Below are 24,478 nucleotides of genomic sequence, written 5' to 3'. Positions count from 1 at the left end.
TCTCTTATTATTGGTGGCTTCCTGATTTTGTTCTCCAGCCATCTTCCCAAAATAATGATCACCTCTGCTCTGTCTGGCAAGCGAATTAAGGGTGTCCAATTATATGAGCTCTATGCAGCTGCAGCGCTCTGTGAAGCACAAGGCATCCATTGTGTTCAGCTGAGCTGTGATATGAACTAGAGAATGCATCCTTAAAATAAACAAAGTATTTAATCCTTGTTAGCTTCCTTGAGCATCCACTGGAAAGGCAGAACATAGATAGTGAATATCTTCCAAACAGATTTGATATGTTGGAGAGAAATACAGAACAAACAAAAGGAAAACCCCAGGAATGATATCCTGAGGATGTCAGATAAATGTGCTGGCATAAATCTGTTTGTGAAAACAAAGTAAAATATATTAAGCAAAAAAGTTTATGGTAAGCTTTAAGGATAACACACACACACACACACACACACACAAACACACACACACACACCCCACAATTCACAGAAAATCTGTTACACCAGGGCTGATCCAAGATATTTTGCCGCCTGAAGCAAATGACGAAATCCCTTGCCATTCCCCACTCCATGTACAGCTCCTCACTGGTTTGGTGGCTGAATCTTACTTCAACACTGGCAGTGGAATAGCACCCTCCACTACACGAGTTGCCCCTGCTAGTTTAAGGTGTGCATGACAGACTGTGTGACACACACAGCTGTGATTCCCAACAGAAAGGGGGAATCCAAAGAGCTCAGGAGGAAAGGCCTGGGAGGCTGCTGCCCCCTCCCCAGTACCTGTAACCTGAGGAGATTGCCTCACTCTGCCTAATAATAAGGATGGCCTCAAGGTGCACCTAAATCTATTTGAAACTAGGAATAACAAGGCAAAGCTCTGTGGGACCCCTTGTTTTCAAAATATGCTGTTGAATATCACATAATTCCCAAAAGCAACTTCAACAGAGAGTATATAAAATACAATATTTTATTTTATTTTATTCCTAACTGTATATACACATGGTCAGAAAATGGTACAGAATTGCTTTTGATAAGGTGGATAGGTTTGTGTGTCTTCACTACATCTTGGGGTGGGGGGAGGAATAAGTATAGTTTGGTAAGAACTCCACACAGGAACTGTATTTTCCAACTAATTCCAGTTGGAAACTTGCTTTTGTCAGTTTTTCTGTCAAAGTTCCAACTCCAAATACTGGCTATTTCTCACACCTGCCACCTGCAGAGCACCTGTCTGAGATCAAATCCCTGCAGGCAAATTGTCCATTCATGAAACAAAGTAACAACAAATCCAGATATTAATACACTAGACATAAATATTCTTTTGTAATCTTACTACTTGTTCACAATTATCAGGCTGAACCCCTCACATCAGTATCAACAAATAAACTAAATGGGTGAAGAATTGCATTTCCCCATTTTCTCAGAAGTCAAAATATTTTGTAATATTCTTCTAAGAGAATTATAGACCTGAAGGAAGATCTGCAAACTGGGCAAGTGTGCACATATAAACAGTTTTTCTCCCTCTGCAGTTCCTTTTCATTTTGTCATTGTTACTTGCTGCTTAAGTTAAAAAATGTTTATTCCCCACAGTCCTAACAATCCCCCATCTCCTCATAGACTGAAGATTTGTGGGTGGCGGTAGGAGGGTGATGATTAAAATACACTCTAAGGATGGGTGCAGTGCTGGCTCATCCAATAGGCAGACTAAGAACATGCTTAGCACCACAAAAAAGGTGGAGGAATTCTAAAGAATTCGACATTTGATATCCCCCCCCCCAAAAAAAGCACATCATGGGAATGGCCAGAATTTTGTTTGACTTCCCTACTGTTTTATTTTAGAGTTTAGTATTGTTTTATTTTTAATAACATACGAGTGGCACCATAATCTTTGCAGCACACAGGGCCTCTAAAAGCTTAATCCAACCCAGGGTGGTTGGAATAAGTTATTTATTTACAAAAAATATTTATATACCGCTGTATCATAAAAATATGCCACGGTGGTTTGCAATATAAAACCATAAAGGTTAAAGACACAAAAAAATGAAAAACATATTGCACATCCTACGTTGTTGCAATTTGTGAACTTGAACTTTGAACCAGTACTGACTGCATTGTGTGAAATGGCAATGTCGGAATGGGTTTATCATAAACAAACATTTAAAGCATTACAGTAATCAAAGCAAATAAGGTCAATCAACATACTAAAATGCAAAACTGCATAAAACCTAAAGAACCTGCTTTTAAAATCTCACCAGTTCCAGGCTTGTTGAAATTTTGATTTGACTTGCATACAGTATTTAAAATGAATGAGACTCAAGCCTCTACGGACTGTTAAATATTGGGTTCAGAACTTTTCGGCACAGCCTGAACCCTGAGCATGGTACATACTTTCCAGTGGCCTTGTACTAGGCATGTGTTGCATAACATCACAGCTATGCCAAGAACAAAGCCTGCCACATTAAATAGATCCCTTGTAGTAGAAGGCCACATGCATGGGCCTGTCAGGATACAAACTCCAGGATTAAGGAGCTGTCGCTGCTTGCAAAGCTGATCCATCATTCTCCATCTGCCTTTTCCACCACTAAATACGAAAGTATGGCATTCATGTGGAAGAGAAAGAAACTACATACAAATAACTTTCCCAAACTTCATCACCGGATTCATTTTAGAGATTTGCATGTCTGTGAATAGAATCAGCCATCTACCCACACATTACTTGTCTCATCTCCCCTGCAATCTCTTAAACTAGGGGCAGCACCGCTCACAGCTTAAGAAGCTACTATAGCAGGGAAATATGTGTGTGGAGCAGGCATAACTGATTCATTTTAGAGACACTTCCACTTTGGCAGGGACCAGTGCACATTTCCTGTTAGGGCTATGAAAGATCCCCACCCAAAAACCTGGGGAATTCCTGTAGGCCATACTGAGCCAGAAGACCCTAAGGGTTGACTGCAAACAAGGCAGCTTCCTATGGTCCAGTTGCATATGTGTCTGTATGCGACTGATTAATCGTCTGATTATGATTAACATTCATTTACCTTTGCAAGTTCACCTGCTATTTATTTTCAACTATGACATTTCCAATATGATTATTAAAGATGTTCTGCAATTTCTAATCAGCTCTAGTGTCATAGTACTTTTAAAGTTACTTAAGGCAGTTTAATGCATGCATATGTAAGAGCTTGAATATACTTTACTGGAAGCACAAGAATAATTGGTTTAAATTAGCATTGTAAACACCAGCAAGCCACTACCAGTCTTTGTACAAAGGATATGTGGCAACTTGCATACATGATTTTGAATTAGGCCATTATAAACATAGTTCTTTTATTAGCACACAAATGTGATGAACAAACTTCCAAAGTCAGGGCACAATCAAAAACTTCACCCACTGCTGGCATGGCTGTGGGGAGCCACTGCCACATCTTAAACCCAGCTGCTCAAATTGGCCATTGCAGGAGCTGAGGAAGGGGAGAGGGCAATTGGATCTGATCCCTGTGCCAGCTGCCGGGTGGTGCAGAGATCAGGTCTGGAGCAGGCCCAATGCCACTGGGTGATGGCAGTGAGACTACTCAGGATTGTAAGAGATACAAAGGTGTCTTGGTCCTGCCTCTCCCTGCCCTCAGAACCCCATTTCAGGGCTTTCTGCTTGTGAGCCTCCCACCCACTTGCACATTCAGTTGACCTAAGGGGGAGGTGGATGCTGGAGTGCTTTCTGGACCACTCCATCTATAGCAGATGGCAAGAGGCCAGCTCAGCTGAGCAGAGGGATACATCTATTCAATTCAAAAACCCTTCAGCCTGTTGTAAAGTGGGGTGGGGGGCAGGTTGGGAATGTTTGAATGGTTTTGCCAATATAATAGCAAATATCAGTTCTAGTTAAGTATAATAGTCACCTGCAAAATTTATAGAAGGCCAAGTGAAACAAAAGTTCCAGCTTACCCTCCAAGCCAAAAAAAAATGTTATGTAAGCAGGAATTAGTTGCATTTTCAAAATCAACAAGACTTCTTTCTACATGTTTAGTTAAGGATTTTGGTGTCAGTTATTTAACAGGAGCCACACCCAAAGTTCCACTCTAAAATGGATTTTTACTTCCTTTAATGTCAGAAACAAATTGGCATGAGAAAATTTGCACTTTAAAAACAACAACAGGAAGGCATCAAAGTCCAATACAAAAGTTCACCCAACCATTAAAATTGACATAAGTTAAATTAGTATCCTGGGAACACAAGCAATTTTGAGTTGACATTTGGGATACTATTAGGACTGAGTGCTAAAATGTAGATTTGAAGCATATTTAGGGTAGATAGGAGAATGCCCCTGGCAAGTTCCTGTCAGGAATTGCCTCTAACCCCATCCCCCATGAGTTAGTTATAAAAACATTTCACCCATATTTTTGACTAGTCATTTTACTTTCTTCACATGTCTTTGTATTTATTCACAGTTGGTTGAGTGAGGTCCTGCCAACTTGCAGTTCAGAGATATATTGAGCTGGACATAAATTTGGCTCCCTGCTGCAAAGTGATGCGAATTGGCTTTGAGGAGACTGCTAATGCCTATAGTCTTGTAGCATCACCAATTTAACAAATGTAGGAGAGTAGAAATCTGTTCATGCAGTCTCTGGTTCTACAGTTCAAAATCCTGGGGCTGGTAGCAGTTGGCAGGGAGAGAACAACTAGTAAAATAAAGCCAAGCTACAGATCAGACTTTAAATCAGTTAGCCACAGAATAACTTTTAGAGTATAAGTATGCTGTTAGTCTCTTCATGCAACTTCATCTAGAACAGGGATAGTAAACCTTTTTATGCCTACTGCCCACTAATGCATCTTTCTTGATGGTAAAATTTCCTTACCGCCCAACATTGATCGATGGAAGGAGGATTGAGCTTGTGCCGTAGAACCCCCTACCGCCCACCTAGAAACCTGAAATGCTCACTAGTGGGTGGTAAGGACCAGGTTGACAACCCCTGATCTAGAACAACAACATACCAACAAAATGAATGGGTTAGGTGTTTTGTGTGCACCTAGTAATATCTGGATGAGAGTTTCTAATAATTAAAAAAGAATTGTGTTACAATGTTTAGTGTTGAACTAAGATACAGTACATTTTCATTTTCTCTCTAATTTCTTATGGTATTCAACTCCTGAGATGGGAAAGCGTGAGAGAGGGAAAGAAAATGTAAACAGAACTGTTGCACAAGAGCACTTGGATTTTACAAAAGAACACTTTTTTAATCATAGTGGATGATCGGCTCCCAAGCTCTTTTGATGTGTTCCCCACCACCACATAAATACTACAGTTCAGCTAGTTCAAAGCCAAAAATCCATCCTTCCCTTATAGTTTGGAGACCTGCAGAGCTGCCAAATACAGTGGTACCTCGGTTTACGAACTTAATCTGTTCCGGAAGTCCGTTCTTAAACCAAAACCATTCTTAAACCGAGGCGCGCTTTCCCTAATGAGGCCTCCCACCGCCAGTGCCCTTCCACCATTCAGATTCCGTTCTTAGACTGAGGTAAAGTTTGCAAACCAGGACACAACTTCTGGTTTTGGGGAGTTCATAAACCGAATAGTTCGTAAACAGGGCTGTTCTTAAACTGAGGTACCACTGTATGCTGGGGTTCCTCAACAGATGAGTTGGTGGGAAAGGGTCACTTGCTCTAATACTGTGGTGCTAAATACAGTAGGTTTAACTTCAGCTCATTATTATTAAAGAACCTGTAATGTTTGAGCCACAAACCTTTCCAGAGATAGCAGTGATTTTACGCAACTATGCTTACTTTCAAGGTTATGGTTAAATTTTGTGTTTCCCACAGACCAGTTCTCCCTACTCCACTTTACTATTTTAACATGTTTTACTAACCAAATAAAATCCAAAGTTTCCTCCATATAAAATAGTTTATTTTTCAATTTTTAATGCAATTTTCATTCTAGAATACTGCATGATTTTCAATGAGCATATAATAGTAATTTGTTCACATAAGCAGGTACAACAAACTACCATCAACCAGATCAATTCTAGTTCTAGTATTCATTTGCTTTTAATCAAATTCTAGCCAGCCATTTTGAAGACATGTTGGAGGTGAATTGGCAAGTACTTCTTATCATTCATGAACTTGACACTTAAGATTCATATCCGATACATTCTTGCCAGTTTATTAAATATCTAGCGCATGCGTCATCTCAGTGGATATAAACAGGCCTCCTGATTCCACCAGCTACACTGTGTGCAGCAGATTATCAGGCCCAGAGTTTTAAAAAGGAACCAAAAAACATTATTGCAACTCAATCTTAACTAAAGATTTCTAGCCATATGGCTGTCGTCATGTTACAAGACCTATGAGTTCATAGTTTGGCATAGCAATTACAACTTAGATCTTTGAGAGTTCCCCCTTCCAGTTAACCACATACTTATTACATAGTCATACATTCATACATACATACATACATACATAATCATACTTTTATACACTATATACAACACCCTAAGAGCCTATAAAGGTGGTGGCAGATGTAAATGGCAGAATTAATCCTCCTCTACAGAAGTGCAGTTCTCGTGCAGACAGCTGAAGCCAGTGCTGGTTAATCCATCAAGAATGTCTACAGACTAGACAAGACCTTCATCCTATGCTGCAGTTCCTCCCATTTTAGCTGAAGAAGCAGAGGGAGCAAGCATTATCCACAACTGAACACACAGTTTTTGTACTAATCAAATGATTTGGCTTACTCCTTCAATAGACCAAGTTTTTTCAAAGCCTCCTTTCTATGCTCCTCTGTGGCCCCCTTAGGGGTGATCTTTACACTGACACATGGTGGCCTGGGCAGCTTAGAGGGGGGCTGAAGTGGATAAGATCGTCGTTTGTCACTTTTTTCCAACTCAGCATTATGCATTTTGTTTTCCTTCAGATCAACAAAGTCTTTCCCCGTGCCAAGGGAAGCTGGGCGTGGCCGGCTACTGCGAAGAAAGTTTGGAGTGATCTTGTCAAAAAATGACATTTTGCCAAGTGAACCACTGTTCTTAATATTCTGGTCCTCGCTCCCAGAAGAGATGCAACTGCTCAAACCGACACCTGAACGCTCCAGTGTTTTGGATTTGACATTGACTTGTTTGACAGCTGCAAGGTTGATATCCATTGGGTAGATTTCTTTCCCACCAACCTGGTTGTGCTGTTCATCAGATTTCTTATCAGAGGTGACATTATCCATATTTACATTCTCCCTGCTGCTTGTCCTGGGAGTTTCTCTTGGAATTGAGTAAGGTGTGGTTTTGATCACATGATCATCGGGATCTTTTTCTTGATCTAGTGGGAGACCCAGTTTCTTAAGAGCTTCTCTCCTGGCTCTCCCCTGTTCATTTTGGATTGAATGAACTTTTTCCATGGAAAAATCACCGGTTGCAGCTCTGGGCCTGCCGTTTGATGGAGCCAGAACCTTTATCTTGTGACTGGGATCCACATTGAGTGACACAGCATTACCTTTGCTGGTTTTAAGGATAATATTGGGAGGCAGTTTCCTGGGTTTGGGGGCAGTGGGAGGACCTTGCTTGAAGTTGGGATCTAGGGCAGGTTCTTCCAGTGTAGGTTTTTGATAATTTTCTTGAGCAACAGTAATTTGTTCAGAAATCTTCTTGCTACTTTTAGGAGAGAGAGGTTTCAGAATGGCTTCTTTCCCAATTGCTACCCCCATCTTATCTAGTGAAAGTTCTGTCTGGGTAGCTGCAGCCCCATATCCCTCCACTATATCAACATTCCTCTTATTTTCATAGTGAGGTGTCCCACTTGGCTCTTGCCCACTTCTAGGATGACTCCTCCGCTGGTCCTGGAAAGGTTCAGGGGGTGGGATGACTATAGATTCCAAGTTAGATGGCCTTAACTGGGAGCTCATTTTAGGCTTGTCATTTGGTGTGTCCACTGGCTCGTGCTTAGGAGACCCCCATGAAGTCTGGCATTTCAGAGAATCAGCAACATTAGACCCTGTTGCTTCAGCAAGAGAAACCTTGGGAGCACTTTTTACACTGATGTTCCTTGGAAAGATATGGTGACCTGGATTTGGAGTGACAACAGGAACAGAGCCAGAAAGACATTTTTTGCTCTTTGGTTCAATTTTGTTGCGCTTTCCTAGATTTTCATGATCCAGCTCTACAATATTGGGGGTGGGGATAGAAAGAAACAAAAGAAGGAGAAGTAAGTATTGTTCTTACAATCTTACTATCACAAAACCTCAACAAAGAGAAAGAGGAGAAGAGCAAACCCAAGTCCTTAAATTATTTGCCTTACCACAAAAGGATGAATTAAAAACAAAATACTAACTGTATCAAAGTGATATTTTAACAAATCCCACACATGGTATTTATTAGATTAAAAGCTCAAGGAGTAACAGAGAATATGTCTGTCTGTCTGTCTGTCTGTCTGTCTGTCTGTTTCTATGGTGGGGATGTGTGCTTGTAGCCAAATTGGAACTGGATTTAGAGGTTAGGAAATGTCTTTGGTTTTTCCACAGCATAAGTGCATTGCCTTGAACCATAATACTTTAAGTTACCAACCTAAAGCGATAACTCAAGCTCATTATGGCTACTTTTAGTTGTTCAAAGGAGCTAAAATGAATGTGTGCTTTTTAGCATCTAAGCTACTAGATCTACCCCTAAATTTTGTGCTCTTAATAGAACATGCATGTGAAACACTTTTTTCCACACGGAACTCTACAGTTCTGAAACTAGTTCTGTGCTTTGTTTCCTCACCACCACCTAGACTGAGCCAGGAATGATGCTTCAGCTGAAACATTCCTGTTAAAGAATCACAAGAGAACTCAGCTTACCTTTAGGAACATCTCTCATAGGCCACGTCCGTGGATGCTTAGAAGACTCAGCTGTCTCTGCCTCATCAGTAGAAACTCCGCTGTCTCCTTCAGTATCCAGAGAATCTAGTGTTTCTTCAAGGAACATAAGGCATTCTTTCTCCGCCACTGATAGATAGTCATAGCCACTGTCACTCTTCAAGACAAAAAAACAAAAAAACCCTGAGCAACATGAACAAGGAGACATAAAAGCTCAAAAAGAATTATCCTCATCTCAAATTTATTACCTTCCATAAAGACTTAATTACTGCAGTGAATTTGCAAGAATTTGGTCTGTCAGTAAGCCTACACAGGAGCACTACCTAATCTTTATAACCAAGGTCAACACCACCATTATTGTTCTCCCTTTTTTGTTCTCCCGCTGAGACCACATAACACCGGTCTTGAAAGACCCACATTGGTTCCCAGTATGTTTCTAGGCACAATTCAAAGTGTTGGTGCTGACCTTTAAAACCCTAAATGGCCTCAGTCCAGTATACCTGAAGGAGCGTCCCCACTCCCATCGTTCAGCCCGGACACTGAGATCCAGCGGTGAGGGCCATCTGGCAGTTCCTTCAGTGCGATAAGTGAGGTTACAGGGAACCAGGCAGAGGGTCTTCTCGGTAGTGGCACCCGCCCTGTGGAACACCCACCCACCAGACATCAAAGGAAAAAACAACTACCAGACTTTTAGGAGACATCTGAAGGCAGCCCTGTTTAAGGTAAAGGTAAAGGGACCCCTGACCATTAGGTCCAGTCGTGGACGACTCTGGGGTTGCGGCGCTCATCTCGCTTTACTGGCCGAGGGAGCCGGCGTAAAGCTTCCGGGTCATGTGGCCAGCATGACTAAGCCGCTTCTGGCGAACCAGAGCAGCACACGGAAATGCCGTTTACCTTTCCACCGCAGTGGTACCTATTTATCTACTTGCACTTTGACGTGCTTTCGAACTGCTAGGTGGGCAGGAGCAGGGACTGAACAACGGGAGCTCACCCCATCACGGGGATTCGAACCACCAACCTTCTGATCAAAATAGACCATGAATTTTCTGCAACCACCACTCCCATTCTCAAAGACTTCAGACAGAAAGACTGAATGTGGCCACAAGATATTTGGGTCAATGGTCCAATGGCCAAAATGAATGCATAAATTACATCTGCCAGATTCCAAGATTCACGGGATTTGTCTGCTTTCAGTAATTTTCAAGCATAGATATTACAAGTTGAGTTCCAACTGTCAATTATTTAATGTCAATGTCCCAGCTGATATACCCAAATGGTAATAAGATAAAAATCTGATGTAGGAAGAGTTGGATTCCCTTGCTTTTTCTAGGATGAGGCCATGTGGGAGTGTTTGCAAGGTACAGGTTTATTACGATGACAAGGTAGAGGCCCCACAATAATTGAACTACCCTGCTCATCGTTATTAATTAAATGCACAAGTTCACTTCTAGTATGCAACAGAAGGAATGGAAGTTCAATTCAGAACTGTAATTTGCATAGCTGTCAACTTTTCCCTTTTCTTGCAAGGAATCCTATTCGGAATAAGGGAATTTCCCTTTAAAAAAAGGAAATGTTGACAGCTATGGTAATTTGTAGTTAGTAAATCTCTACAAATTACAGTTAGCAAATATCTAGTAAGCTTCAAGTCATACAGGAAATAGTTTACCTGGTCTCATCACTCACTGGACAGAAATCCACTCCACCCCACAGGTTACAGAATGACAGTGCTAAACTTGGAGTGAAGCTGTGTTAAACTTTAGTGAAACATATCACAGAAGTTTGCATTTACACAAACTTGGCTAAGGCTCACCACAGTGCACTCTCCATCACCATCTCTTCAATATGGCATCATTATTATTCTTCAATGGACTAGGCATTGGGAAACTGCAACTACAGCAGCTCCAAAACATTTCTAGTGGAAGTACCGCCATTCAGTTGTCATTCGAATTTTAATATTCTCAGCAGGTTGACTGAGGGAAACTCCTTCACATAGGTGCTTGGAGAAGCCTCACATCCTAAGGGCAAGTTCATACATTCATGACCATCACTCAAATAATTTAACACCAAGGGCTCATCCACACAGTGCTTTCTAGGTACATGTTCATGCTTGCAAGCTCTGTGTCTGAGCGCTTTAATTTCCGCGCCCCTCCCATTGCTTTCTCAAAGAAAACCTGCTATTTATGCTGCATTGAAACAAGTGGCAATTTGGGTTTTCTGTGGATTTCCGTTTGCTTCAATTCAGCGGTAAAGAACAGGTTTTCACAGAGAAAGTGCTGGAGGAAATAGAAAAGGACTCGGTCACTGAGCATGAAAGCACAGACCCCTGCCTAGAAACAGCACACAAGGAAGTGACCTAAGTGACAATCAAGTCAAACACTTGCCTCAAAAATTAGTTGCCCCAAACAATATGCTTATCCCTGTGTATCCCATCAGCCTAATTCAGCGTATCAGAGATTATGGTAGTTGTAGTGCAACTACAGGTGCCCCATCCCTACAATACAAAGCCCTAGCTTGCAAGTAATTCTGATTTTTTAAAATTTTTAGTTGAAAACTTTAGCCCAAGGTTAAGATGGTGCTTTATCTTTTATATTTCTTAAGTGTTTTAGCAGTTGGATATTTTATTTAGGGCTATAGACCTGTCTAAACGTTCTGAAATTATGTGGAACAGAAAAATAAATTGAATTAAACTAATATACCTTTCCGGACAAGCTGGAATCGTTGCTGATCATACTGTCACAACTGCCTGCACTGTGAACAATTGCTCTGGGTTCTGGGTCAGCTGTCCTTATCCACAAATCCTTTTTAGGCATATCACTAGTCAGGCAAGGGAGCAGTAAGTATGACTGAGGAACTCTGGAGAGGAAACATAAGAAGAAGCCATAAACATATATCACAACTTCAGAACATACTCAAAAACAGATTACTGCTGCAGAAATCCTGCCGGTTGCTGCATATGAATATCATTTTTCAAGAATTTCAACTCATTTATACCTTGCTGCTTTTACACACATGGCAGCTTACAACAAGATGTAAAGCAATGCCCAAATTCACAAGCCTTGGGATCCAATAAAGTCAGTACACTTGACTTAGTAGTACTTTCCCTTCACCAGGATACATTGCTATAATCAATCAATTCTTGGAAGCAGTGTCCTCAGGGCCACCAACAAACAGGTAGAAGGGGTAGGAGTTTGTGGGTGGCCAACCCCCCCACCCCACCCCAGCTTTCATCCTTTTTCAGTAGCATAAGTATGTCAATCAGACATTTGTGAAGAAAATTAGAGCAGAAAATGTGACTCAGCAGGCAGCACTGTTGCTAAGGACACTTCAGCACTGTTGCTAAGCAACTGGAGGAAGAAATATTGATGCCCAAGCCTGGGACTCAAGAGGGGCCCCTCCTAGAGTAGCAGGAAAAATCAGAAGCTAAGAAGAAGAGGATACTGGGGTGTGTTTGTTAAAGCACTTTCCTCATGCCCACATTATTTCATTCATTCAGTGTGCTGCCTTTATAGAATAAAACAAAATGGGCTTGGTTCAGTATATGTTACTTAGAAGTAACTCCCTTGAAATAAATGAGGCTTCCTTCCTACTGAGGAAAAATATATGTGATATTGCAGTTGTTACCCTGCTCTGCTTTTCCACACCCCACAAACAATCACTACTGGTCTGCTTGTCGTCGCTGGGCTGTTCTTTATTCATATACAGTAATAATCTTTGCCTTGGCTTTTGACATCTGAGGTGTGTTTTTAAGACCTACCCTATCGCTGTGACAGTGATCTATGTTAACTTTTTTAACATCAACTTTTAAATTGTTGTAACCTGTTCTGGGACCTGTTGCTGAAGGGCAGCCAATCAAAATAAACAATACTAATACAAAAATACAAAAATAATCAGCAAATAAAGCAAACAAACAAAATTAAACACCTTACAACTGCAGCGAGTTAAAATTCCTATACACTGTACTTTTAACATAATAGTTTTTTTAAAAAATCAAGGCAAAATGTTTTGCGCACAACTGATAAAAGTTGCAGCCATTTTAAACCCACTTCTGTCTATGCATAGCTCTCACTCACACACCCTACCTTTCAGGAATAAATAAAAATAAATACTCTGGGCAGAATTATTATTTATTACTAGCAACCTTGTGCCCAGCATTGCTTGGGAATTCTAAGGATTGGTTCACACCAGTGTTTAATGTGTATTTGCAGCTCATTTTGTCTGTAATTATTATTATTTTTGCATTGTCTATATGATGCCTCCTTATCCAAATGGCAGCCCACACCTTTTCCCACTAAATTTGAATTTTCCTAATCAATGGATAATCCAGTAAAGAAAGAAAATACAAGTTAAAACAGTATGTGACCAGACTGTGGATCCAATGAAGTGCATTGTGTGGGCAGGTTGTTTTACATGACTGGTGACATTTTACTGGGTGCTGCCTGCCACACTTCCTACTTCCATTTTGTTTCCATCTGCCCAAAGAAAAGCTGCTGAAGGCACATTCACATTTTAACAGTATTTTTTAAAAAACCCCAGTTATTTTGGCCAGAAGTGCTTTTGCTTGAAACAGCTGTATTAAAAATAAAAATAAAACTTGTCCTTTCAGGTACAAGAGGTGGGAAAGGAAATAAAGGCAAGGAAGTGACCGTCTTTCATGCCACTGTCTCCAAATCCTTGCTTGACTTGGAGCCACACACATTACTGAAGGGGCGGCGGCGGCATTCACTGTTTTGTGCACATCTGGTACATCAGAAAACCTGTATATAAAAAATTAAAACGTGCACATGTACAGGTAACAAATATCTGTGCAAATATCCACAACAGATTTCAGGTTTCCTGGCTTGGAGCAACACATACATTTAAAAAATAGTGCCTTTTGTACAAATTTGGCACGCTGGAAAACTTGTATTTCAGAAATTTATGAAGTGTGTGCATGGGTAAGTAAATACCTGCATACCTGCCCACAATGGACCTCAGGTTTCCAGAACCTATGATGAGTTAGGAAGTACTAACTGAGAGCAGGGAACACCAACACAATATTGTGAATACATCCAATCAAACACCACCTACTAGTGCAGACAGAAAATAGTAAGAGGTTTTGAAAGCACTCGTGTGGATGACAACAAACAAGCATGCACATGCAGAAGTTGGCCCATGTCCACATTAACCCCTAAAGTGATCACCAATATAAAACTAGCATATCAGAAAGGTTTTGAAATCAGTGGTTAAAAAATCAGTTCAGTCCACCATCTTGATTCAAAATGCTATCTAAATGTACTTGAACACAGACGAAAACCTGCTATTTGATCTCAGGAATCATTATGCAAAATGTGGTTACAATATCTTAAGGAGGTGTCCAAATACACAGTGAACAAACATTTTTCCAAACTACATAGTAAGTATTTTTAAGTCATGTCACATATTTCACAAAAAGTGACTCACAATGTTAAAAAACTAGCAGGTAAACAAAGTATAAAAACAAGACTAGCTGGAACAAAACAAGAGTCATACAGCAAGAATAGCTATTAAAAGCAATTTGCTCTTTCGTAAGGTTTTTCTTATAGCACTTCTTGCACATCCATTGCTGTCACAAATCCCAGCATCATTTGGAAATGCCATGTTGACAAAATCAGTTTCTCTTTCTGCTTTTTAGCAGATTTTTATACATTCCTGTTGCTGTTTCAGTTCAGAATTGGATCAATCCCAAGCCTTTTTAAGGGGTTCTCTTTCTTTATGTAATAAGAGGAGGGGGGCGGAGAGACTAGCAAGTCCTGCCCCTTCCAGCACATCCCCCTCCTGTTCTCTGCTGGTTAAGGCTTGCTGCACGTTCTGAAACCCCAACAAGCACTGCAGAAATGGCCCGTGCCCACATATATCTGGCTATAGAGATGGAATCTTACTCTGGATTGTTGAAGACCCTGCTGAAGTCCCCACAGTAGCTACCTCTGAAATGAGTTCTCATCTTGGAGTTTAAGACCACTTCCTCCTGTACACAATTTCTAGCTTGTGTGCCTTAAATGGTAGAAGAGACCATTTCAAGTTACCTCTCTCAGTCAAGAGAGAAGGCATTAGCCGAGACCAATGCTTCACCAAACTGTAGACATTTTGCTTGCCAGACAGAATAAACTCCTCCTATCTTCATCCATCACCACATGCTGTTCTAGGTGTTCTCCCAATGCCACGCCCCCCCACCCCCAGGCTGACTGGGTTGGGGGTGCGAGTGGAGGGAGGAGAGGAAGAAATCCCTGTTGCACCAGTGCAGCTCATTGCTCCCACTAGCGCAGCTATTTCGTTGAATCTATCCCTATGACCGGATGTAACCCTTGTAATGAAAGAAAGGCTCTATGTTTCTCCAAGCCTATAGAAGTTCAGCCTCAGGACAACAGAAGACCTGCATGCATGAAATGCACTACATTAAAGCTTTCTTTGCACAGGAGCACATTCCTTCGGAATGACAAGGAGAGCAAAGGATGACATTTCACAATATCATATCCCATTATTATTACTACTAATGCTGACTCTGCCTATGAACCAGCAACGCTGCAAAGTCACAGATTAACTTTAAATAATGCAAGGTTGTCACAGGCTCTATGGGCAACCTGCCTATTTACTTAGGGCAGAGGCCAGGGTGTGCATTTCCCTACCTGGCACATACCTCACATTCCTTATGTGAAGGAGAATGCCTTAAAGGGACAGGCCACACACATATGGTAGGACAGGGGTCTTTTAGAAAAGGCCCGTCCAGACAGCCCCTTCCCACATTCCCGCTTTAAAGCTATAGTGCACAATGAGTGGTGTGGGATGAGTTGGAGGAAATCTAAGCAGGTGTCTTTCACCCCTACTAGGGATGGAGAAATCTGCCAGTTTAAGATTTGCATTTTTCCAGTGTTAAGTTCAGTCCATCACATTTTCACACCTGACTGTGATTTTTAAAAAAAAAAAATCTTAGAAGTATTCATTAGCATTTTATTCCACATTTTGCCCAATGTGCACACTTTTGTAAGCAATTTTACGTAACGGAATGTATTTTTGTATGTTATTTTCACTATTGTGTGCGTTTTCATGTACATTTCCCCATAATATATGCAAAATTCTGAATCTTTTGAAAGAAAGTTGACTTTTGGTTCACATTTTGTTTTGGTAAAATATAAATTAGGTACAATTATGGAATTGTAGAGTTGGAAGGGACCCCAAGGATCATCTAGTCCAACCCCCTGCAATGCAGGAACATGCAGCTTGTCCCATATGGGGATCAAAGCTGAAACCTTGATGTAATCAGCATCACACTCTAACCAACTAGATTCACATTTAAGCGTACACTGAAATGACTTTCTTCCCCATCCCTCATCCCTACACACATATACGAGAGGTCACTGAAAGAGGCCAGCTGCTCTGGTGCCACTGATATAAAATTAACAGCAACAACATATGTCTGATTCCTTACCCACCTGTCACCATAAGGTTCCAGGGAGGATTACAGCAATTTAAAAATACAATATTAAAAACAATTAAAAACAAATTATAGTCACAATAATAGGGTGGATCCTAATAATATATATCTCATATATATCTCAGGTCACATACCAGAGGCCAAGGTACAATGGAGACTACACAAGGAATGTGTCAGATACACCTCTGTGGGGAGGGAATTCCAAAACTTTGTGGTGGCCACCAAAAGTGCCCTCTCCCAGGCCACCACGCACAAATTTCTGAGGGTGGTGGAACTACCAATGTGAGGCCCAGATGAAAACTGCAGCTGTTTTAAAACAGAGGTTGATACATAGGGGACTAGTGGGGGATTAAGCTGACTGCAGTGTGTGGAATTTAGGGCATGTCCAGAAATTCTACACCGGTTACAAAAGGCAATATTGACTACACCCCAGCTAAGCTTCAAAATCGTATTAAAGCTTCAAAATCATATTAAAGGGCAACTGAGGGGGTAGGGGTATGATGGACAGGTGGCATTTACAAATCAGAACATTCATCGGTTCATGTGAAATTTGTGCAAAGTTTGCCTCAAGGTGATACAACATCCACTGTTTATTGAGCCTTCATTCCAATTTGTTTGCGCAGTTCATAAAACTTCACTTTGAGTTATTGTTGTCCCACACTTCCGAGTGCACGTCCTCATTTTTTTAATAGACTTTTTCTTTTATGGTGTGTATAAACACTTCCTTATATACTGCTTTTCCTCCAAGGAGCTTGAGTATGTGGTTTGGCTATACTTTATCCTCACAACAACCCTGTGACGTTAGCCTGTGATAAGATCACCCACCAAGTGTGCTTCATAGCTAAGTGAATGCCTTTCCAGTCCTAGTCATTTAGCTTAACTTATACTAACAAAGACCTGATTGGACAGGAAATAATACAACCATAGAAATACAATGGCTATATTCACATCAAACTCAATACAGCCTCATGGTATCATCCTCTATGTCACATACTGTCTTATTTTTCCCACAGTCTTGAGACTCGAATTCACCACGTGCTGGTATGCTCCCTCTTCTCATATATTGTCTCCTCCTTCACAGTTTGCTGCGACAGAGCCAACTGTGATTATACCTAATCAGAATTGCTTCAAAGCTATGATTTACAAACCTTCACCAAACACATTTAAAGCCTTTTAATCCTAGTTTGGTCCTAATGCAAATCCTACAGAAAGGGAAAAGCACACCTCTGGTTAACCTTGAAGCCCTCTGCCCCATATTGTTTTGTCAAACAGCCCTGGCCACAGCCCTCATGTTCCCCAGCTTCCCCCTCAAAAAGTTTAGAGTTACATACTAAGGCAACTCTACACACTGAAGCCATTCATGTTTCACCCTGATGCTTGACTCGCACCCAATCCCCTCTGCCTTCTATCCTTCCAAAATAAATAGACATAAGCCCTAGTCCATAGACACTGAGTCTCTTTGTGTGTGAACCTCCAGGCTGATCCGCAAGGTCAGATTTGAATCTTCAAGCTACAGATCCAAGCCATGATCCAACAGCCAAGCTATGTGAGAGGCACCCTACAGCTTCTGTTGAAGCAGCTACTGGACTTGCCTAAGACTATGCAACAAAATCAGTGGCAGAAGCCAAGAGTGTCACCCATCTTTTCCCACCACTCCCTCCCCATGCTTCATTCAGTACATGAAGCCATTCTGCCTTGTGAGGATGTGGTCACAAGCTTTCTAACCAGAAAGACATGTTTCCAGCTCCACCCCTCTGCCTGTCACATTCTGTAAAGTCATCCAGCAAGAGATGGGAAGACTACTCCCTCTTAACATGGATAACTAGTATTTAAAGCTCAGCAGCACTGAAAAGCTTCTTTTCAAAATGCAGGCATGTCAGTTCCATTCGTAAGAAGGTGCTACAGCATCACAGGGTGTGTTCATTCAAATTGCAAAAATCAGCGTGATCAAGGGTGCTATCACGTCAGCGAATCATCTTATATAATAAAAAGGAAACTCTCAAAGATTGCGGTGCACGTGTGCCAATCATAATATTTACAGTTTTCACATGGGAGACTGAATGCCTTCCATTATTCCTCAGCCTTGGCCATGCCCTTGATGCCACATACATAAGCAACGATCTAGAAAGGGGGCAGTCCCTGCCTCACTTCCCATCTCATCTTCCTTAGGTTAGGAAGGACCTTTATGAACTCTGCTTGGGGGAAATAAGCTATCTTGTGTTGTACAAAATCCAGCAACAGGGTTCATTCACATCACAGCATTGTACACAAAGACTAAATCAAGACAAAATCCCACGGCCTCCTATCAAAGACAGCAATTTCTCCACTCGAGTTACTGTATTTTTCTGTGTATAAGACTAAATTTTTTCCCCCTTAAAAATAATGTCAAAAATTAGGGGGCATCTTATACACGGATACATCTCCCCCCCCCCATTTTCTTAAATCTGAGTCCCCCAAAATAGGGGGTGTCTTATACATGGGGGAATCTTATAGATGGAAAAATACGGTACTCTTGTGTTCCAGTACACAGTATTTGTGACGAAGTTGGATAAGAGAGTGACTAACAGGTATTTAGCAACACCACCATCATCAGTGCAGAATGTTCAGTATGGACAAAAGGAAAGTTGCTCAGACACAGATACACATACATCTTACCTTTGCTTTAACAGGATGAACACTGTTGTTTTGTGAAACAGTTTTTTTTAGCCATCAATTATACCATTTACTTTCAAGTGTATAAGGAGGCAACCATGACAAGAGCAATATACAGAGTTACAGGGCTGGCCCAATACATTTTAGCACCTGAGGTGAACTACAAAATGGCACCACCACCCCTTCCCCCAGGGAAGAATGGGTGAGTGAAAGTCTACATCAGGAACAAGGGGGGAAATAAACATCTACATCGGGATCTGCTGCCCCTGTGGATCCTGTGGCCTAAGACAATTGCCTCACCTTGCCTCCTGAGTGGGCCAGTCCTGCAGAGTTATTTCATTAGGAGGATGCCTCATAGCAAGAAAATGTAGGGGGGTGGGGGAGAGACAGACTCTCATCACATTGGATCAACAATGATCACAAAAGAAGATGTGTAAAAAGCAGTCTTCTGACTTCTGTTACTAAGAGGAACAAACATGTGTCCAATATGATATTAAAGGGTTTGGTGCACTGAATAAGTAGCCAAGAAAATTACAACCTAACTTGCCCAAAACTGTATATTACTACTTAAAATTTTGATCCCTAGCATCACAATTAAGCAGCTGAACCTGGAAGGACAGTTGAGTAATCCAGAGCCTAGATATTCAAAAGGCTTTAGAAGCTAACAAAGGTGTAGTTAAAGCTCTAAAATCTGAGATATTAAATATTAACTCACAACCTGAAGCCACAGTTCACTGATAGCGATTATGAACATAGGACACAGCAGTAAAATGTTTTCTTGCTGCATTGCCACTTATTCTTAAGGAAATGAAACCAGGGTGTGCCCAATACCTGATATTGTTATGAGTTTGAGGGAGAGGAAATAGCCTGTAGGTGAGATCCTTGTAACCCCTTGTAACCCCTTGATCCAGCAAGTGTTAAAACGTAAGCCAGGCCAGCTAGATGAGGTGATAGCCTGGGTGATGGGCCATTAAGGGGAAAACAAAGGAAAGGGGCAATTGGGTGGGGCTCCTCACCCAGCTTGTGGTTAGTTAGAAGGATGAAGCTGAGTTTAGAGTTGAGTTGCAGTGATGTGGGCCAGATTTCAAGCAGCAAGCTGGAAGGAGAGAGAGAGAGAGAGAGAGAGAGAGCAATGTTTGATGTCTGTTTGAATCCAAGGCTGCGGATATGGGAGAAACAAGACCATTTTGGGTGTTGATGCTGTGATAGGCTCAGGTTGCATATATGTGCAAATAAACCATATATCGGGACACGGGTGGCGCTGTGGGTAAAAGCCTCAGCGTCTAGGGCTTGCCGATCGAAAGGTCGGCGGTTCGAATCCCCGCGGCGGGGTGCGCTCCCGTTGCTCGGTCCCAGCGCCTGCCAACCTAGCAGTTCGAAAGCACCCCCGGGTGCAAGTAGATAAATGGGGACCGCTTACTAGTGGGAAGGTAAACGGCGTTTCCGTGTGCTGCGCTGGCTCGCCAGATGCAGCTTGTCATGCTGGCCACGTGACCCGGAAGTGTTTCCGGACAGCGCTGGCCCCCAGCCTCTTGAGTGAGATGGGCGCACAACCCTAGAGTCTGTCAAGACTGGCCCGTACGGGCAGGGGTACCTTTACCTTTAAACCATATATCATAAAGGCACCACAGTATCCGCTATGCCTCATTCCCAAAAGGAAACATAACCCCTGGGTAAGTGCCTAGAATCCCTGTAATCTCACCCCACTCAGACATTAGGGTGGTGTGCAACAATATCAACAATGCATATCATATATGAGCCAACTGAAGGAGGCAGGCATTTTCGATTCTTGACCTTCAGCTACAGTGCAGTCCCTGTAGGCTCTGGGCCCACGAAACATATGTTTATCACCATGTAGTGAAACAGGTACCAACACTGTGGAGGGAGCAGAGGCAACAGTGCACAGCCAGCTCTCAGAAGGGAAGCAATGAGTGAGGTAGCTGTACCCACTACCACCTCAATTTAAAGGGGGGAGGGAATATGGATTTGAATCCAAATTGCTTCCTGCAAACTGAGAATGAGGAATTGCCTGCTGGATCTGATCCCAGTGGGGCTCCCTGTCAGCATCTATCCCTTCAAGTTCTCAATTGTGCCATTGTAGCTGCAGCTGTATCTGTCCCACACTGACATCACCCATGACATCATTTGTGAGGAAGGGCCTCGCTGGCCAAACTGGGACTCTCGTGGGCCAAATTATGTCACGGAGCAGAGGTTCCCCACTGCTATTTTATATCATAGGTATTAGAACAGAGTAATAAAATTAAGGTGGTCTATGTACATTCACCAACAGCCCTCGGTACATGTAGTAATGCTGATTACTTTTAGATAGAGGCAAAATACTTGGGTCTACAAGATCAGATGGTCTCCTCTATAACTAGTTGCTTTTTAAACTATAAGAAGATTAAGTACTAGGTCCTACAATCTGGAAGGTAAAGTCCTTCCACCAAGGGGCATTATAAATATGGTTTATTGTCACAAGTGACGTTAAACGCCAGCTCAGGTCCTTCATTTGACGCTTAGCTGCAAGTGGATTTTAATAGTATAAAATGCAAGTCTCATCCAGATCCCTCCTCCTTTCCACAACCTTTTTACAACCAACTTATTTATTATATGTGCACTGTTACATTTCATTTATTGTATATTTTAATTAATGTTATTGTGTATTTTAAGTATAGTAGTAAACTGCTTAGATTTTGCCATATACCGTAAGTGGATATAACAAATAAATAAATAAATAAATTAAGCAGATGAAGCAGTGCATACTGTTGGAATTTAGCATGCATCAGGACAAATAGCAAGAGTCAATTACTATCTCTTTTCCCTATTAGATCATTTCATGGTCCCCTCAAGTAGAGGTTACTTTAATTTCTTTTATAGTATTTTCTTTGGGGGTATAGGCTTGCTCCAGTTTTTAACCTAGCACACAGAGCTTAGCTGACTGACCGATACATTGCCCAAGAATACCCTGCAAATGAAACTCAGTGACTCCATTGAAGAATTTAGATTTTGTTTTTAAATAAGCTTTGGTGGCATGTATTCTTATATATTAAAAACCAATAGAATGAAAGAGTGTTGCCAGTTCACTAAAAAAAAAAAAGCTACTTTGAATGCATCTGCACGGACTAATGCTATTCTGCATCCCATTGGCCAAACCACATCAGAAGAAGAGACAGAACATGTCAAACATACATGCACAAGCACCTTGACCCTGGAGACCCATCCACTTCTACCTACACAAAAGACTCTTTAATCATTACCCTTACAACACCAGAGCTGCGCAATCCTAGTTTTCCAGTTTCAAATTACAAGCAGGCATATTTCTGCATGTTTACCTACATTTAACTGATAAGGAGCACATTTCCACCCCCATCTCGTGTTAAAAACAATTTCCATCCAAGTCTCTGAAGATTTATTAAAATAATTTAAATGATTGCAAAACTTAAAGTTAGCTTATTTTCCCATAAGTGTGATACCGCAATTATATATATAGAGAGAGAGAGAGTATACTGTATAAAATATATAATATATGCAATATATATTATAGAAAGTGCATTTATGCTTGATTGCATCTTCCAGATTTTTTGAAAGAAAGCTGCTTTTCTTACTACAGTTCTATATATTTTTTATTGTTAATAAGCCTGAACAGAAGCCATGAAAGAGACAAACATTTGTCATTCACTAGAAAGGCACAGATTTAGAGATTAAAAGTCATTTTAAAAGCAACTAAGCTACCAACAGAATTCCCCCTAAAATTTATCAGGAAAGGTTTGCAACATGCATGGATTACCTTCACTAGGAAACTCGAGACTTTCCATAATCCTTTACGAGCCCAAAGATTTCAGTAGGAACAACGGCAAGAAAGATAGCACGAAACAGGGGAAGCGTATAAGCAAGACTGGACAAGCCAGCTATCTGGTCGGCTATTTGTATCTAAATCCAGGAACACTCCTTTTCCGCCTAAGCAAACATAGTTTAGTTAGAGTTTAACTCACCTTTACTAGGAAATAAAAACAATTCCAGCTACTCTGCTATGAAATGACACGACCAAACAGGCTATACCACCTTCTCTGTTCTCTTCTTGACCTCCTACTGACTTACCTAGACAGGTAAATTCCTCCTCTGTCTTCCTCACTCCACCCTACTTCTGACTCTCAACCAATCATGCATCCTCCTTCAAACTCCTCATTCCAGCTGTTACCAAAAGGAGGGGAAGGCGGGATTACAGAGCTCTCGGCCAACCACTTTTTTCCCCAGTTCTAAACTTTGGCAGCCAGGAATGAAGCAAAACAGGTAAATGTTTATTTTTAATCTGCATTTTCTGAAGATGAATCGTTTTGCAGCTAAAATGTCACAGGTTATATTTCCCATTCAGGGTGAACTGTAGGATATGAGTTTTCTCTTCCTCTGAAAAAGGGGGGTGGCAAAAAAAATAAATCAGAAGCCCACGCATGGCGTGGGATGCATTGCTTCATTCTTTGAAGCCCCTTGGCTTCCCCGTCTTTGTTAAGGCTGTATTCCTACTGCTTTTCTTCCCCTACCAATTGCTCAAAAATGCAGGCAGAGGACAGTCAATAACTCTGGAGAATGGAGTTGTAGACGTGGGTCACCTTCCATCAGCTATCTGGCTTAGATCCAGCAGTGTGTGTTATTCATTTTATTTCTTCTATCGTTCTCAGTGTAGCCAAGCTTCCCCTATCTCATTGTTGGCATCCGTCTGTCTTGGGAGACAATGGAGGAGTGTGCCTTTGGGGGTGAAGTCAAACCGTTGGGAGAGTTACAGAACCTGCTGCGGCTGTAGAGACCAATGCAGGCGAGACATGTTTTGTTGCAGCTGGGGCAGATGAAGGCATCCGGTTGTGCTGCTGCAGATGCACCATGGCATTTCTTCTCTCTGTACTCATTTCTCCTCTGGTGTGTGCTACACACTCACAATCTATCAGTCTCTAAGCACTATGGTTGTCTGTAAGGAATTCCAACACAGTAGAGTTGTTGTCAGCCTTCATGTCTCACAGACATTTTTGTAATGCAGAGTTAATGTGCCAATGGGCCAAGTGCCTGAAGCCAGCTTTCCATAGAGCACGACCTTTACACCAATATGTTAGCATCATCGCTACCCCTTTACAACCATGAAAACTAATGAAAAGAGAAATGGACCTCCCTCTGTGAACAGACTACAGATGTGGGAACTGAATCTGTGATCCACAGGTACCAGCTGCTAGAATGAGGCAGGGAAAAACGAAGGATACAGAAGTGCATCTGCAGGCCTTAGAGTGGCTAGTCATTGCCCAAAACAGACTCAGGCTTATCACCATGTAAATATGCATGGATATGAAGTCTTATTTTCATTTCTGATCCATCAGAAGTTTCTTGGCTGATGCTAGAACTTGTTCAGATAAATGGGTTGCTATTATATGCAGCGACACCTGGCTGTTCCTACACCTAACCCATGAAAGGCTGGCATCATATAAATGGGAAATAATAATAGTAATTGGGAAATTGTAGGCTTGCTCTAGATTAGTGGAATTTAAACTTCCTACCCTCAGGAAACACTTT

The 24,478-nt window shown here is 41.5% G+C and overlaps 1 protein-coding gene across 4 annotated transcripts; it reads right to left on the bottom strand.

Moving 5' to 3' along the window:
- Positions 1-5,873: 5,873 nt before the first annotated feature.
- On the bottom strand, positions 5,874-23,077 carry LOC308479605 (specifically androgen-regulated gene protein). 4 transcript variants are annotated; one of them, XM_081010343.1, is made up of 4 exons: positions 23,024-23,077; positions 11,523-11,679; positions 8,809-8,983; positions 5,874-8,132 (listed from the first exon to the last, which is right to left on the bottom strand). In XM_081010343.1, exons 2-4 carry the CDS (start codon positions 11,634-11,636, stop codon positions 6,718-6,720), a joined length of 1,704 nt encoding a protein of 567 aa, XP_080866469.1. In that variant the 5' UTR covers positions 11,637-11,679; positions 23,024-23,077; the 3' UTR covers positions 5,874-6,717. The 4 variants fall into 4 exon arrangements, with proteins under 4 accessions (XP_080866469.1, XP_080866467.1, XP_080866468.1 ...); XM_081010341.1 differs by having other exon boundaries at positions 22,918-23,040; XM_081010342.1 differs by lacking the exon at positions 23,024-23,077 and adding an exon at positions 22,713-22,855.
- Between the last annotated feature and the right edge of the window lie 1,401 nt (positions 23,078-24,478).

The sequence above is a fragment of the Podarcis pityusensis genome (assembly GCF_964106645.2).
Source record: "Podarcis pityusensis genome assembly, chromosome: 6".
NCBI lineage: Eukaryota > Metazoa > Chordata > Lepidosauria > Squamata > Lacertidae > Podarcis > Podarcis pityusensis.
The sequence above is the reverse complement of the archived record's forward strand: the minus strand, read 5'-3'. Positions and strand labels throughout refer to the sequence as shown.

Bases quoted from the DNA above. Each gene is read 5' to 3' on its own strand.
- LOC308479605 (XM_081010340.1), bottom strand. From the start codon at position 11,837: ATGTGTGTAAAAGCAGCAAG. The intron at 11,680-11,817 runs GTATAAATGAGT...TTTCCTCTCCAG, and splicing joins ATGTGTGTAAAAGCAGCAAG to AGTTCCTCAGTCATACTTAC. The intron at 8,984-11,522 runs GTATATTAGTTT...TTTGTCTTGAAG, and splicing joins ATTCCAGCTTGTCCGGAAAG to AGTGACAGTGGCTATGACTA.